The sequence below is a fragment of the Podarcis raffonei genome, chromosome 8, assembly GCF_027172205.1.
Source record: "Podarcis raffonei isolate rPodRaf1 chromosome 8, rPodRaf1.pri, whole genome shotgun sequence".
NCBI lineage: Eukaryota > Metazoa > Chordata > Lepidosauria > Squamata > Lacertidae > Podarcis > Podarcis raffonei.
In genome coordinates, this window is record NC_070609.1 from 11,812,382 (window position 1) to 11,827,454 (window position 15,073).

The 15,073-nt window shown below is 46.5% G+C and overlaps 2 protein-coding genes across 3 annotated transcripts in view; one reads left to right on the plus strand and one right to left on the minus strand.

The window, feature by feature from the left end:
• LOC128418354 (guanylate-binding protein 1-like) overlaps positions 1-15,073 on the plus strand; it is a 61,345-nt gene that overhangs the window by 33,179 nt on the left and 13,093 nt on the right. The gene's annotated exons all lie outside the window — the stretch shown is intronic.
• LOC128418356 (guanylate-binding protein 1-like) lies at positions 1,229-11,627 on the minus strand. The gene is made up of 10 exons (XM_053397949.1): positions 11,417-11,627; positions 10,319-10,446; positions 9,521-9,630; positions 8,730-8,929; positions 7,521-7,763; positions 5,994-6,277; positions 4,673-4,885; positions 3,747-3,849; positions 3,286-3,479; positions 1,229-2,122 (listed from the first exon to the last, which is right to left on the minus strand). Exons 1-10 carry the CDS (start codon positions 11,610-11,612, stop codon positions 1,832-1,834), a joined length of 1,962 nt encoding a protein of 653 aa, XP_053253924.1. The 5' UTR covers positions 11,613-11,627; the 3' UTR covers positions 1,229-1,831.

Sequence of the window (15,073 nt, forward strand, 5' to 3'; positions counted from 1 at the left end):
TAACCCCCTCCCTCTGCCCCACTTACAACTTCGTACCAAACACAGCATGTATACTAATACCAAATGACTTCCCTTCCACGCTTTTCCTGGTTTGTTTGCTTTTCTACTACTCTGTGTAATCCACATCTTTTTTAATTATCCAATTTGTTATCTATTAAAAACTCTTTATCTCTGCTGGATTTAGTTCACCGAGAACTTCTTGAGTGCAGTGGGCTAGCAGATGGAGAAGCATTCGTGGCTGCTTTGATTTCTAATGTGTACAAGAAATTTCACAACCTTAAACACAACAAAATTAAGAGCTAAGAAACAGAATTAGAGAGAGACTGGGTTGCTTTGGTTTTGTTTTTATTTCCCCCACATCTTCCAATTTGGGCAGTAGGATTATCCTGTTGGTTCTAATGGGCCTCCTGTTTCCTAGGAAGCAGTTAACAGTCTGTGCAAACCAGCGAACATTTACCGTCTCCTAACAAGCTTGCTTGATGTACGTATTCCTTTCCTTTCTCTGCTGTGCCATATTTCCCCCTTACCAAGAGGCAACAGGAACCAAAGTTTGGCTTCGCACAGGGCTCTGCTGGAATTTGAGAGCCCAAGATCCACCACTGCTGCTGTTTTCCCTTCTCCTCCTCATCACCCGCCTACGGAGGCACCTGTGTCACTCTGCCTATTGACAGGGCTGGGCCAGTCATCTACTTGTACAGTCTCAAATGCCTGATTATCAGCGATCAAGTTTCACATTTCATACAGTGAAAAAACTTCCCATTAATCCCTGAACAGCAAACAGTGAGTGACAGCCAGGCTTTTTTTTAGTACTCTGTGGTTTTGCCCAATTCTCCGCTTTTGCCCAGTTTTCTTGCCCGTCCTCTGGTATTTCCCCTACATGTGCCATTTGTTGGCATCTGTCTGTCTCAAGAGACAATGGAGTGCACCTCCAGGGGTGAAGTCAAGCCGCTGGAAAATCACAGCACTGGTTGTGGCTGCAGAGACCGGTAACTTAGCTGCTGCCTCCCGTGTTGTTTTTGCTACATTAGCAACACTGAAGTGACCTCTCCACAATGCAACCCTGGGCAGTGTGCAAGAAGGTCCTGGGCTGCCCAAACGACAAGGCCCTGCTTCTCAGCCTCACTGATGTGGTCCAAAGGAAAGCATACATTTGGCACCAGCTTGACTGCAGGAGTTGCTGGAAGGAGGCATAAAATCATAAGGCTCTAGGCAGAGACCAGGTCATTTATTTTATTTATTTATTTTCTATACAGCTTTGCATGCCTGAAAAGAAATAGCATATAAGAAAACAAGTTGGACACAACAATTCACAGTTCTCTAGCCAGTTAGAAACTCAGATATATAAGCTGGGCACCAAATGGCTCCTTAAAACAGTACATACAGCGGAAGAGATAAGACCGTCTTCTGCTCCCCCACTCTTCCCAGACAGGCATGTGATTTACACCAATCTCATCTGTAGCATCGGGGGCGGGAAATACCAACAGGTTACAGCCGCCAAAAACAGAATGTCTGCTTGCCATTTTGGGGCCAGGCAGCTCAAAGGTCATATTTTTCAATACAACTTTTTGGTTCCTGAAATTTGTTCTGATTGTGCAGATAAAATATTACAGAGAATTCTACAGGATGTTTAAAACAGGCAAGAGCTAAGGATCCCCAGGCATCCACCTTCACCTGGTCCCAAAGTGGCCAGTAACCAGGTGCAAAATGCACTTGGCGAATTTCAAACACGGATCTGTACATAACACTGCAATGAAGGTGTGGATGAGGTGATAAGATAGGGAAGTCAGCAGAAAACTAAGAACAACTAGCCCCATTTATTCCCATGCTGGAACTACATTTTCTTTGGTGTGCTCCTTACATTCTTGGGTGGGTTTTTACTCCTTGGTGTGCTTTTTACACTCTGTGGTGCACTTTCACTCCTTTGAGGATTTAGAGCACTGGAAAACATCTTGTACTGCATAACCTGTGTTCCCATAGCTGCAACAGTTGACAACAATTTTTCTATAGCAGACAGAACAAGGGCCACCTTGGAGTTATTACTTTCTTCTTTGAGACGTTGGATTTCATCTTCCATCTCACTGGCCCTCTGCTGAAATCCTTCCTTCAGCAGTTCCTCTTGTTCCTGGGAAGTTGAAAAGCACACAGAGACAGTTTAGTTGATGGATGGATAAGAAATGGGGCAGCATCTATGAACAGGGATGGGATCAGGCCAGACCTGGACCACTTTGTGTGACAGTTGTGTTTTCGTTGCCAACCAATGCATTTCCCCACTGCACTGTGTTGCCAAATGGCCTCCCATAAAACCAACTGTCTCCAAACTAGACCTGCTTTTTTATTTTGAGCATATAGGGATTTGTGCAAAATCTGACGTGGTTAAGAGCGACAGGAGCTTGGCTATGCGCAACACACAAAATTCAGCTTAATCCTGCTCTGTGTCCTCAGGCAAGCCAATCCCAGCTGGACCCATACCTTCACAGGTAAGAGCTACAAATATTAATGGACTCCCATCATCCATGACCACTGGCTGAGGCAGATGGGAGCTGGAGGCCGCTAACATTTGGAGGGTACCATGCTGACTATTCCATCTGACTATACCATCTGTATGGGCAAAATTAGATCCTGACCCACCTTCAAGGGGTTGTTGTAAGGAGAACAAAGGAACTGTATAAGAAGTTGTTTGAAGACTCAGGACAAGTACTGTAGAAACACCAGCTAACGTCTATCGAATATATGGAACCTAGGTTTTACCAAGCCACAGTGAGTCATGGAAAAGCTCCCAGACAGTGCAGCTTTCTTGCCTCATTCTGCACCATCCATCAGTGGCTGCTTGCCTGCAAGAGCATATTATGCTCATTTTAAAGCAGATTCCCTAAGTTAGGGATTTTCCAGGCACAAATCAAGGTGACGGCAATCACCTTTAAAGCATTAAATAATTTGTTCTTGATTTTGCTTGAAAGACATAGGGTTATGTGGCCTGTATAAAGAGGGTGATGATATATCCGGGAATATATGGTTTATGCTGAGACATTCAGAAGGGTAAAGGAGGCTGTCTGTGAACTAGATTTGGCCTTGAATGGAGGAAGAGTTCTGCTTCTAAGCATCATCCTAAGGAGAAAGCAGGAGCAGGGGAAATGGGACTCTCCAGATTTTTCTGGTCCATGAGCACTGGCCATACTGACTGGGAAAGATGAGAGTTGGCTCCAGCCACATCTGGAGGACCACAGACCTGGCCTGAATATTGAATCTTCCAGGGGGCCGGGCTGCATCTGACTCAGCTTTCTTTACCTTGAGTTTATGCCGTATCATCTTTTCTGTTTCCTCTTCCATCAACTTCTTCTCTTTCTCCATCTTCTCCTTCAACAGCCGGAGCTGTTCATCGTGGCTTCGCTTCTCATCCTCCATCATTTGCTTCAGTCTGACCTGCTCCTGCTCCAACAGCTTCTGCTGCAGCTGGGCTGCTTCGGCCTGAGTGCGCTGGGCTGGGGGCCAGCAAAGGAAAAGAGACAACATGAATACTGAGGGGGCTGCCATCCCCTGCCGCCATCTCCCCTTCACCCTGTGTTCTGTTCAATGTTCTCTCCTTGCCTGAAGATGAGAATACTACATCTGTCGCTATGCCATTCTGCAAAAAGGTACCACAACTGTAACCCTTCCCTGGGAACTCAGAGCCCAGCCAGAGAAGGCCAGGACGTTTACTTTCTAATACATATAATTTATAACATATACTCATTGCCTTAGATATGCACCTTCAATTTCCTTCTCTTTGTCGGTCAGGGCGTGGTCCATCTGAAGGAGAGAGTTTGCCACCGTCTGCTTGGATTTCAGGAATTCTTCAAGAGCTTTGTCTGCCTGATAACACATTGAGAGCAAAAGTTATTCATTTTACAGTATAATGGGGGGACGGACGAGATTATATATTGTGATTAAGGACAAAAATTGGTGTATAGTAAATTAATAATTGTATTAATTTTTGTAAAAATTGTATTAATTAATTAATCTTAATGAGGTGCTGAGAAATTGATAATAGTGGTCCCTAATCCCTCTCTTATGGTGCTGGAGGAAACTCTTGAGAGTCCCATGGACTGCAAGAAGATCAAACCTCTCCATTCTGAAGGAAATCAGCCCTGAGTGCTCACTGGAAGGACAGATCCTGAAGCTGAGGCTCCAATACTTTGGCCACCTCATGAGAAGAGAAGACTCCCTGGAAAAGACACTGATGTTGGGAAAGACTGAGGGCACAAGGAGAAGGGGACGACAGAGGACGAGATGGTTGGACACTGTTCTCAAAGCTACCAGCATGAGTTTGACCAAACTGCGGGAGGCAGTGAAAGTCAGGAATGCCTGGTGTGCTATGGTCCAGGGGGTCATGAAGAGTCGGACTCGACTAAACGACTAAACAACCTCTCACATAGCCTAGAAGACAAAGTTCTCTTTTAAACTATTTTATGTAAACCACTTTAATATATTTTTCATTGAACAGAGTTTATTCATTTTGGTAAGTAGACGAACAAACTAATTCACTTTGAATCAAGCCCTATTGAATTCAGTGGGGCTTACTCCCAAGAAAATATTCACAGTATTGCACCCCAGGTCTAAAGTTTGGATCTGTCCTCAGTCAGTATAAGAATGCTCATTCTTTGGATATCACAGAAATGCTGGCTTCCTGCCCTACCTGAATTCCTTTCTCAGGTACCAAGTTATATTTCTTCTCTATTTTGTCCCGTTTCTCCAGATAACGCTGGTAGCCACCAGGCACAGAGTAAATTCCCATCCGGAGCTCATCTTCTAGCTCCTGGGAAAGATCTGTCAGCACGGCAAAGCAGCGGTCAAAAGACGCCTGCTCATTCTTCCTGCAGAACTCTTCCTTTTTCTGCTTCAGCTCTTGCTATGAGAGACAGAAAATTGGCAGAAAGATGATCTGTTAATAATGATGAAAAGCTTTTCCTCTTCAGTGGAAAGACTTACTGACAAGGCCACATCAAAACTGCACTACAAATTTCAATTGACTTTACTGTCCCCACTCCCACTGAAAATCGTGGGAACTGGCTACAACATCAATGATCTAGAACGGCTGCATTTCTAAAATGTAGGCCAGTTTAAGTTGTCTGGCTCCACCCTTCCTAAAGTTAAAAACTAAGTGTGTACCCAATCAAATTGCAACCCTACCCGTCTTCTGGGATATGTGTTTGTCTTCCATTTCATCTGGAGAATGTGTCTTTCACAGGTAACTAAGCGAGCAATCCTACAGCAAGATGCTCCACAATGAACGGGCTAGGATCCAGCGGATCTCTGGCTGAGCCAGGAAGTTCCCCGCACAAGCAGGCTATGCTGGCTTAGCTCCCTCATTCTCGGTTCAGTCGGGGATACACTAGAGTTTCCCCCAGATCCTGGTTCAGCCATGACTCACATCTTGAGCTGGCCTAAAGCCTGAAAAGGGGGCATTTAAGGGGCATGGTGGGGGCAGGACCGGGAGGGGGGTCCTAAACCTATTCTGCTCAGTCATGTGACCTGGAAACCCAATGAAAACTCAGACGGCCAAGGGGATGGTGCAGTTCAAACACTTATTTTAAAGGTTTGTTCTCCCTCTGCCAGGCTTAGGATTGCTATGCAAGCAGTAGTTCAATGGCTGAATGGAGCTGGGTGTATAACTTTACACCAGCTTAACTTACACTGGCCTGCTTTATGCCACCTTTCTATGTTCCTTTTTGCCTTTGGATAACAAGAGGCTGTCTCCATTCTGAAGTGAGATTTTTAGAAAACCGTGCGAATTTTGGAGGACCCTCCTAGCTGTGATGCTCAGAGCTATGCTAGGTAAGCGTTTATTCTGCTAAGTTTTATTTATTTTTTCCTGATCTTGTTTTCTTCTAAATGTTTCCTTCAGCCAATTAACATTTATGTAGGAAGACAAGAAGCTCCCTCGTACAGAGTCAGACCAGTATTGTCTATCCTTGGGGCAGAGGTGTTTTTTTTTTAAAAAAAGAGAACAGATTTACCTTAAGCTTCTCTTGTGATTTTTTTACCAACTCATCGCCAAAGGCACGGGCCATGAAGATGCCAGTGGCTTTCCTCTCACACTCGGCGTGCACTGCCAGCAGCTCATTGACGGAGCCCGTGGGCAGGTTCAACCGCTGCCCCATCCGCTCTTCGTAACAGGAAATGGCATCACGCACAGCTGCTGCGTTCTCAATCTCTGCCAGGGCCAGCACGGCATTCTCCAAGCAGGGCAAATCCCCGCTGTTGATAGCATTGACGTAGGTCTTCACCAGGTTCTGAAGCACTGAAAAGGGAAGAGTTGGGCCAAGTCACCAAATCAGAAATGGCAGAACAGGGATGCCCATCCCGCTTAACTTTTGTTAAATGTATCCCGAGTCAAACATCTTTCAAACGTTTGTGCTATAACTGGGGCATGTCATCCACTGTACCTGCAGATTTCTCATAAAAGAAATAGATATTCTGCACAAAACAAGAGGCAGAGAAGACATGTTTTTAAAAGGAATGTTCTAGCCCTCATGCCTGTAGAAAATAACCTGAAATATGAAGGAAGCACTTGGGAATGCTTAAAAAGCAGAGATTACTATTCTCTGCCCTGCACCCACATCTCATTCCTAATTATTATTACCTCTCTATGCTACATATGTATTATTGCCTTCCATACTTCTGGTTCTTGCCAAAACTGGAAGCAGCCCAATCCATAACTCATTGTCAGCACAGTGTGTATCCTCCAGTCCTGGAGCCACACTGTGATAAGTATGAAACAGTACAACTGGTCTCAGAACCCAGCTCAGAACCAATATTTTATTGAATACAAGAAATAAAACATCAACAAAACAAAGAAAAAGCCCCTATATTAGCGGCACCATGGGGAATTAACTCTGCAGAAATAGGCATGGAAGTGTTTGGTTTATTAACTCTCAATAAATAAAAGGGGGAGGGGGTGAACAGGCTTTTTAGTAGCCAAATGTCATGGGTTCAAGTCCTTGCTTGCTGCAGAAGCATAATAAATGATGTATGCGTTTAAAACGATGCATACAATGTTGCTTTCTGCACAAATGACACAACCAAATTTCTCTGAAAGTAGAATTTGGGTTTCATCACAGAATCGTTACTGTATTTTATTCTGTGTATATAGTTTTCAAAATAAATTCTAGCTAAATGATGTTCAGCAGGCAATCAAGTGAGCAGCTTACATGCAATTCAGCCTGCACGTGAACAAAGAAATCGTCAAACTGCAGAGCAAGTACAAACTAAAGCATTTTCTACAGTCAGGTGGGTCACTATTGGTTTCTGATGTCACCTGATCCCTTCTTGGCTGGTAGCTGAGTAACACCATTCACCTCAAGCTGACAGCTTCCTACAGCCCCAAACTGCTCTGGAGGAAAAAGCCCCCCATCCATGGGGTTCCCAGACTGAGACCAGTTATTAGTAGTATTAGAACGGCACTGGGTAAAACTAATTACTCGAATCAGAATGGTTCTCTACCCACCAACCCCAGCCTACAATCTTTCAAAAATGTTCCCTACTTCTCCCTGTCACAACTTGGCCTCCTGGAACTGTCTTGGGTCGCGATGTCTCCCAGATGTGTTGGCAGAAACGGGCCACCGGCTCCAAGAAATCTTCCTCCAAATCCTCTTCTTCCAGTTCCTCCAGCCGGGACAACTTTTTCCTGCTAGCTGGGCGGTCAAAGGTGAAACATTTCCGCGAAGGAAAGAATCTGCGGATGCACGACCTGGGCATGTTGCACCTCTGGATTTGCTCACTATTACCTGGGGGAGAAGTGTGAGTACACAAGACAATCGGTTACTATCGCCAAATTCCACAGAAAATGTGCCAACCATCTCCCTGGTGGAGCAAACTCACCTGGTTACCTGTAAACATTCAAGTCTCCATGCCAACTCAACTGACACCTGAGGTCCCAAGGCTTGCTGTAAACTGAGTTAGGATATTGCTCTCTGTTTCAGCACTGCAATGTTATGGCCTTACTCTGAGTACAGTGGTACCTTGGGTTAAGTACTTAATTCGTTCTGGAGGTCCGTTCTTAACCTGAAACTGTTCTTAACCTGAAGCACCACTTTAGCTAATGGGGCCTCCCGCTGCTGCTGCTGTGCCACCACGGTGCAATTTCTGTTCTCATCCTGAAGCAAAGTTCTTAACCCGAGGTACTATTTCTGGGTTAGCAGAGTCTGTAACCTGAAGCGTCTGTAACCTGAAGCGTCTGTAACACGAGCTACCACTGTATATATTTCCCTCTTCATAGTGCACTTACAGCTCCCATGTGTATATTTGAGATTAGCAGGTAAGACTCCCATGTCATAGGAGTTTCAGGGAGCCCAGTCCAACTGTACAAGCAACTTAGCTTGGTGTTATGAGGTTTTTCACAATTTTGTGGCTTTTAGCTTTTACAGTTTGGGTATCAACATTGTAATTGTTGTAGGGCATTTGTAAACCTCCCTGGGAGCACAATTGAGGATTGGCATCAAGAGTTATTAGTAATGCAGTCTGCAGCCAGAGACAGGTGCCTCAGGAACCGGTGTGATATATCTCTGTGTCTTGCTCCATGTAGCACAGGGGAAATCAGTTCAACCTCTTTAGCCCTCAGTGGCTATGTGACTGGATACATTCACCCACCTGAATATTAGGCCTTTTTGACTTAGATCATTTGTGCACCTCTCAACTAACGGTGTCCTCTCTCCATCTCAGACACTGCATTTCCCCCCTTGCAGTTACTGTACCTTTCTGCAGTCTCAAGGCATTCTCCAGGTACCCGTCCTCAGTTACAGGGTATCCATCTATCTCCAGCTGTAGTGTGAAATCCCGCACTGCCCAGATGAAGTCTGGGAAGAAACGGACAAATTCGGCAGAGTTCTCCTCCTCTTCATCTTCCCCGGAGGAAGCTTTGGCTTTAATCCTTTTTGTCAGCTCAGTGACGTAGCTGGGGAGTGCTAAGGAAAACAATTCCAGGGCTGGTTTGGGGCCTGTTTGAACCTGCAGTTGTGGGCTGGCCGGAAATGATGATACAGCTTTTGAGCAGAGAGATTTACACTACAGAAAGACCACATATAGTCGTACCTTGGAAGTCAAACGGAATCCGTTCTGGAAGACTGTTCAACTTCCAAAACGTTCAGAAACCAAAGTGCAGCTTCTGATTGGCTGCAGGAAGCTCCTGCAGCTAATCAGAAGCCGTGCCGGACGTTTGGCTTCTGAAAATCATTCGAAAACCGGAACATTCACTTCCGGTTTTCGATCGTCCGGGAACGGAAAAGCATGAGTTCCAAGGCATTCGGCAACCAAGATACGACTGTATTGCAATTGTAATTAAGGCAGGGTTTTGTGGCAACGGGCTGGCATCTCTCATTTTTACACCTTAAGGCCAATTCCTGATTTTATGCCTTCTGGAGTTCCTGCCTGCACCCCCTCCCATCGAGTGAAACCCCTAGGGGGACAACCTACAACTGCCTCCTCCTAGATCCTCCAGGTCAAGCGTGCAAGGCCAGCTGGGATTTCTGATGCCCCAAAAGGATACTGCAGGTTCTCCAGCGCATTTTGATCAATGGTGCCTATGCTGTTGTACACCAGGGTGCTGCTGAGCAGAATGGCCAGGGCAAAGATCCACGAGTCATTCTGTGTGTTTCCCTGAAACAGAAATATAATATCAGTTACCACCGGGGGGGGGGGGTTCAGCCAGAACTCACCGGAACTCAGTTCTGGCACCTCTCTGGTAGACGCCATTGCCATTAATACCAGGTCAACACACAACACAATTGCCTCATTACATAAATCATCTTCAGAATACCACAACACAAATGCCTCTGACTGGCAACTTCTGCATTCCTATGGACTATTTCGGCTGAAAAAAACCTCCTGGAAAATCTCCTGGAAACCTTGTCACTGAAGAAGCCCAATGGGCGAAACAAGGGTGTATCCTGAGAACTGGTCTTTCATCAGCTGCCTTATTGTTACTAAGTTTGTTACACTCTGAAGACATAGGACAATGCAGAAGGAAGATATCAGTATGTTGTTTCCCACAGGAACTGTACGTTGTAATCGTTGGACTTGACAATCTTTGGACTTGACTATCCTTAGATGTTATGACAATAAAAACATATAGAAGGTTAATAGTAACATGATATGTGTTAGCCACCAGGAACTGTGCTTTGCAATTTTTTGATATGACAATTATATATAATGTTATGTTACTTTACAGCTAGTTACTGTGTGTGTTGTGGTATTCTTAACACCAGGTCAGCATATTTTGTCACAAGGCTCTTTTGAAAGGGCTAGTCTTCCGCTGTCATGCCAGCTGCCATCTCCCCCAGCTCACCTTCTGCACATCACCCAACCCTTCTGTGTCCAGCAACAGCAGTGTGAGGTCAGGCCTGTGGGGGTGAGGGAGGCACCACATCCAGATGCCCTTCGTGAGCCCCTGCACCGTGGCACCCAAACAGAAACCTGAGGAAAGAGCGGGCAATGATTCAGAGACAAAAAACAACAGGTGCCAAGGCTTAAGGCGCAGGTCACTGGGAAACCCCACTGAACTCAATGAAACATTTGTCACATCCCCATCATAGCTTTAAAGCACATGAGTTACACACACACACACACACACACCCAAGATTAATGGGAACTGTAGTTTGCTTGGGTGCTGGGAATAGTAGCTCAGCAAGCAGTGAAAGAAAACTTGTGCACAAAACAAAGAAGAACCTATGTAAGCTGTAAAGTGTCGAGCAGATTAAACTTGGGGCTAGGATGCGGAAGAACAGAGTTGGAATCCACACGGGGAGACATTGGGCTAGTTCAGGGGTCAGCAACCTTTTTTAGCTGTGGACCAGTCCACCGTCCCTCAGACCATGTGGTGGGCCAGACGATATTTTGAAGGGGGGGAAATGAACGAATTCCTATGTCCCACAAATAACCCAGAGATGCATTTTAAATAAAAGAACACATTCTACTCATGTAAAAACACGCTGATTTCCGGACTGTCCGCAGGCAAGACTGAGAAGGAGATTGGGCCGTAGGCCTTAGGTTGCCTACCCTAGTTGCTGTCTCTCAGCTGAACCTATCTCACAGGGTTTCTGTGAGCCTAAACTGTATCTGGGGAAAACTGAATACCACCTGGAGCTCCTTGGAGGAAACGTGGGGTATATATATATGTAATAAAAAATAACCTGCCATATTTGCGGAGCCTCCTGTGAATTCTGCTGAGTGGGGACCCCTGACTCAAAGTCCTACCTCCCCTCTGGTTCTATATAAATATTAATTTACTCCTCTTCCTCCATGCTTCTCCCCAGGCTAGGCAGAAAGCCCAGGGGCTCTGATACCCTGTTCCAGACACACCAGACTCCACTGCCTTGCTCCTCATACGGCTACTAGACTCCAGCCCTTCCCTTGAGTAACAGGAAATATTCATGAAGCCAGTCACCTTTTCTCTTGCCGGCAAGCCTGTTCATGAGGTAGGACTTGCCAGTGCGGTACAACCCCGCAATGGCCACCACCACCACCGGCTGGCGGATCCTGGCAAGCACCTCTGCAGCCTCCCGGTTCACCACAAGCTTCCCGTCTGGCATGTTCTCAATTAGGCAAACAGGAGCCTCCATGTGGACCTGCCCTGGGGCCATCGTGGAAAAGATGATGGGTCTGCAAAAGGAAAACAGGAGCTCACAACATAGTGGAAACTCAAGTGTGTGTCTGCCTATTAGTGAGTCCGTGTTTCCCAAACTTGGGTCTCCAGCTGTTTTGGGACTACAGTTCCCATCATCCCTGACCACTGGTCCTGCTAGCTAGGGATGATGGGAATTGTAGTCCAATTCAATTCAAGTGTCTCTCTGCCTGTGAGCAGAGAGTGAAACCTGACTGGAAAAAGAGTTCAAGAAGGGCACAAATCACGATTCAGCTTCGCCTCACTGGGATCCCAGATATCTTCTGGCACCTGAAAGTTACCCAGTTCGACATTCTCAGGATAGTTGTGACAAGTCTACATCTGTCCTAGATGCTGTCATTTTTCTTTCATGCAGACGTGGAAATAGACTTTGTCCATGCTGTCACCATTCCCCCCCAGCACCACACCTATGGCTTTCATTTTATCGGAACTGATGTGAAGCCGGAAGAACTGCCCCCCCCCCATTTAAGAATACATTCTGGCGTGCCAACATTTTAATTCCTGCCCCTCCCGTGCCTCTGTTGCAAGAGCCACGTATTATTTATACTATCGGCAAAAGTTCTCTTCTCCCTCGCTTTCCATGAACCCATTCAAACTTTTCCCAATGGTTATTATTCCCTAAATCAGGTGCACATCTACAATGGGACCCCGTCCACTCTGGCAGTTTCCTTAATTGTTTAAGAGGGGGAAATACGGCACAGCAGAGAAAGGAAAGGAATACGTACGTCAAGCAAGCTTGTTAGGAGACGGTAAATGTCACAGTTCTTCCTCCAGGAACAGCTTCCTTATGAGGACTCCTAGGGCCAGAGGGTGGGGCAAGGCAGGTAGAAGGAGGCCTTGCCTGATGAAGTCTCTCCCCTCACAGTTCTTCCTCCAGGAACAGCTTTCTTATGAGGAGACCCAGGGCCGGAGGGTGGGGCAAGGCAGGTAGAAGGAGGCCTTGCCTGATGAAGTCTCTCCCCTCAGTTCTTCCTCCAGGACCAGCTCCCTTATGAGGACTCCTAGGGCCGGAGGGTGGGGCAAGGCAGGTGGAAGGAGGCCTTGCCTGATGAAGTCTCTCCCCTCACAGTTCTTCCTCCAGGCATAGCTTCCTTATGAGGAGACCCAGGGCCGGAGGGTGGGGCAGGGCAGGTGGAAGGAGGCCTTGCCTGATGAAGTCTCTCCCCTCACCAGGTTTACTTCCAGGTTTTCGGTGTTCAGGAACCAAAACGTTCCAAAACAGAGGCATTTGGGAACCAAGGTTTGACTGTATCTTTCCCGTAAGGCTGTGGCAAATATTACAGCCAAGAACAGAACCAACCAGATCCCATGCCCAGCAAAGTGGAAACACAGAAAGCCAGCAGCCATTTAACATCATCTCCTTCATGTCCACTGAGCTCTCAGCTGTGGAGTTAGCACTTTTGCAAGCGCCTCACATGATGTTTCTTCTGGTCTTGCAAGGAATTCTTTACCAGATTTACGCTGGAGGACCTTCTGTTGACAGAATGATGCCTCCCTCTGTCTGCAATAGATAGGGAGGGTCCCTGACCATGGCTCTTTTCTCTGGTGAAAACCACATTTATTTTGAGTTTGTGTGTTTCCCCTCATTTTCTAGTTTCCCCCTCATCTTCTATTGTGTGTGTATTTGGGACTGTTTGGGTGAAGTCAGGACCCACCGCAGGTAGCAAACTATCTCCTTCCCCCTCGTTTCCCAGCCCCCAAATGCCAGGGGTTTAGGTCAAGCAATGGAGCTATGGATGTGTGGAGTTTAGCATAGGCACAAATTCCTAGGGGCCGAGGTCCATTTGCCCACCCCCCTTAAAATATTTGAGGGGTCCAGGTCCCCCCAACAAAAGTTTAAATGGTGTGTGAGCACCATACCATGTGATCGATTATGTGGAGTGGGGCTTACCTGGGCCCCCAATATTTTATTCAAGTTGGCACCCCTGTAGTGTAGTAACTACAAAGTGGGCCATATGCTGTGGCAGATTGGGGTTATAGGGACACCCAGTGTGTTTCCCTCTGTGCTGACAGCAGCTGCCCAAGGTGTATCACTTCCCACTTGCTGCTGTGGACTTGCATTTGTCAATTTACCTCTCATTCACTTTGGAGAGGTCCTTTCTCAGCTCTTCATGCGCTCTCTCTCTCTCTCTCTCTCTCAAGGACCCTGAGCTATTTAGTGTCGTTAGGAAACTGGCCCGCCCCTCCGCCCACACACCCATTCCTTAATTCTTTCTCAAGCTCTGGGAGGAAGACCTTTCATTGCCTACAGACAGCCACCCAATCTTAAACAACTCCTCACCCACAATAATACAACAACCAGACTTAACATGGACACTGGTACCAGAGCCTGCAATAAACCCAGATGCCAACTTTGCTGTCACATACAACCGGACAACACCATTACTGGCCCCAACAACATCAAACATACCATCTCAGGACTATTTAATTGCTCATCTTCTAACACTGTGTATGCTATCAAATACCAATAGTGCTCTTCAGCTCTCTATATTGGATAAATAGGCCAAACCCTACGCCAGAGGATAAATGGGACATAAATCTGATACAGTGGTACCTCAGGTTACAGACGCTTTAGGTTACAGACACCACTAACCCAGAAATAGTACCTTGGGTTAAGAACTTTGCTTCAGGATGAGAACAGAAATTGAGCAGTGGCGGCACGGCGGCAGCGGGAGGCCCCATTAGCTAAAGTGGTGCTTCAGGTTAAGAACAGTTTCAGGTTAAGAACGGACCTCCAGAACGAATTAAGTTCTTAACCCGAGGTACCACTGTATCAGGAATCACAAGACAGAGAAACCAGTAGGAGAACACTTCAATCTCCGAGGACATTCTATACAAGATATCAAAGTAGCTGTCTTATTACAAAAGAATTTCAAAAAGAGACTGGAAAGATAAGTTGCTGAATTGCAACGCAGGTGGCGCTGTGGGTTAAACCACAGAGCCTAGGACGGGGGTCAGCAACCTGCGGCTCCGGAGCTGCATGTGGCTCTTTTACACCTTTGCCGCTGCTCTGGGGTGGATACTAGTGAGGGGAGGAGGCACATTGTGTGCCCCAACACTCCCCACTGTTTTAAATGTCGCAATGGTTTTGCGGCTCCCAGGTTTTTTTTCTTCGGTCCAAGCGGCTCTTTTTGTCTTAAAGGTTGCAGACCCCTGGCCTAGGACTTGCCGATCAGAAGGTCGCCGGTTTGAATCCCCGCGACGGTGTGAGCTCCCGTTGCTCGGTCCCAGCTCCTGACAACCTAGCAGTTCGAAAGCACATCAAAGTGCAAGTAGATAAATAGGTACCACTCCAGCGGGAAGGTCAACGGTGTTTCCGTGCGCTGCTCTGGTTCACCAGAAGCGGCTTAGTCATGCTGGCCATATGACCCGGAAGCTGTACGCTGGCTCCCTCAACTAATAAAGCAAGATGAGTGCCGC

Bases quoted from the DNA above. Each gene is read 5' to 3' on its own strand.
- LOC128418356 (XM_053397949.1), bottom strand. From the start codon at position 11,612: ATGGCCCCAGGGCAGGTCCACATGGAGGCTCCTGTTTGCCTAATTGAG. The intron at 9,631-10,318 runs GTGAGCTGGGGG...TTTCTGTTTCAG, and splicing joins GGTTGGGTGATGTGCAGAAG to GGAAACACACAGAATGACTC. The intron at 3,850-4,672 runs GTAGGGCAGGAA...ATGTGTTATCAG, and splicing joins TACCTGAGAAAGGAATTCAG to GCAGACAAAGCTCTTGAAGA.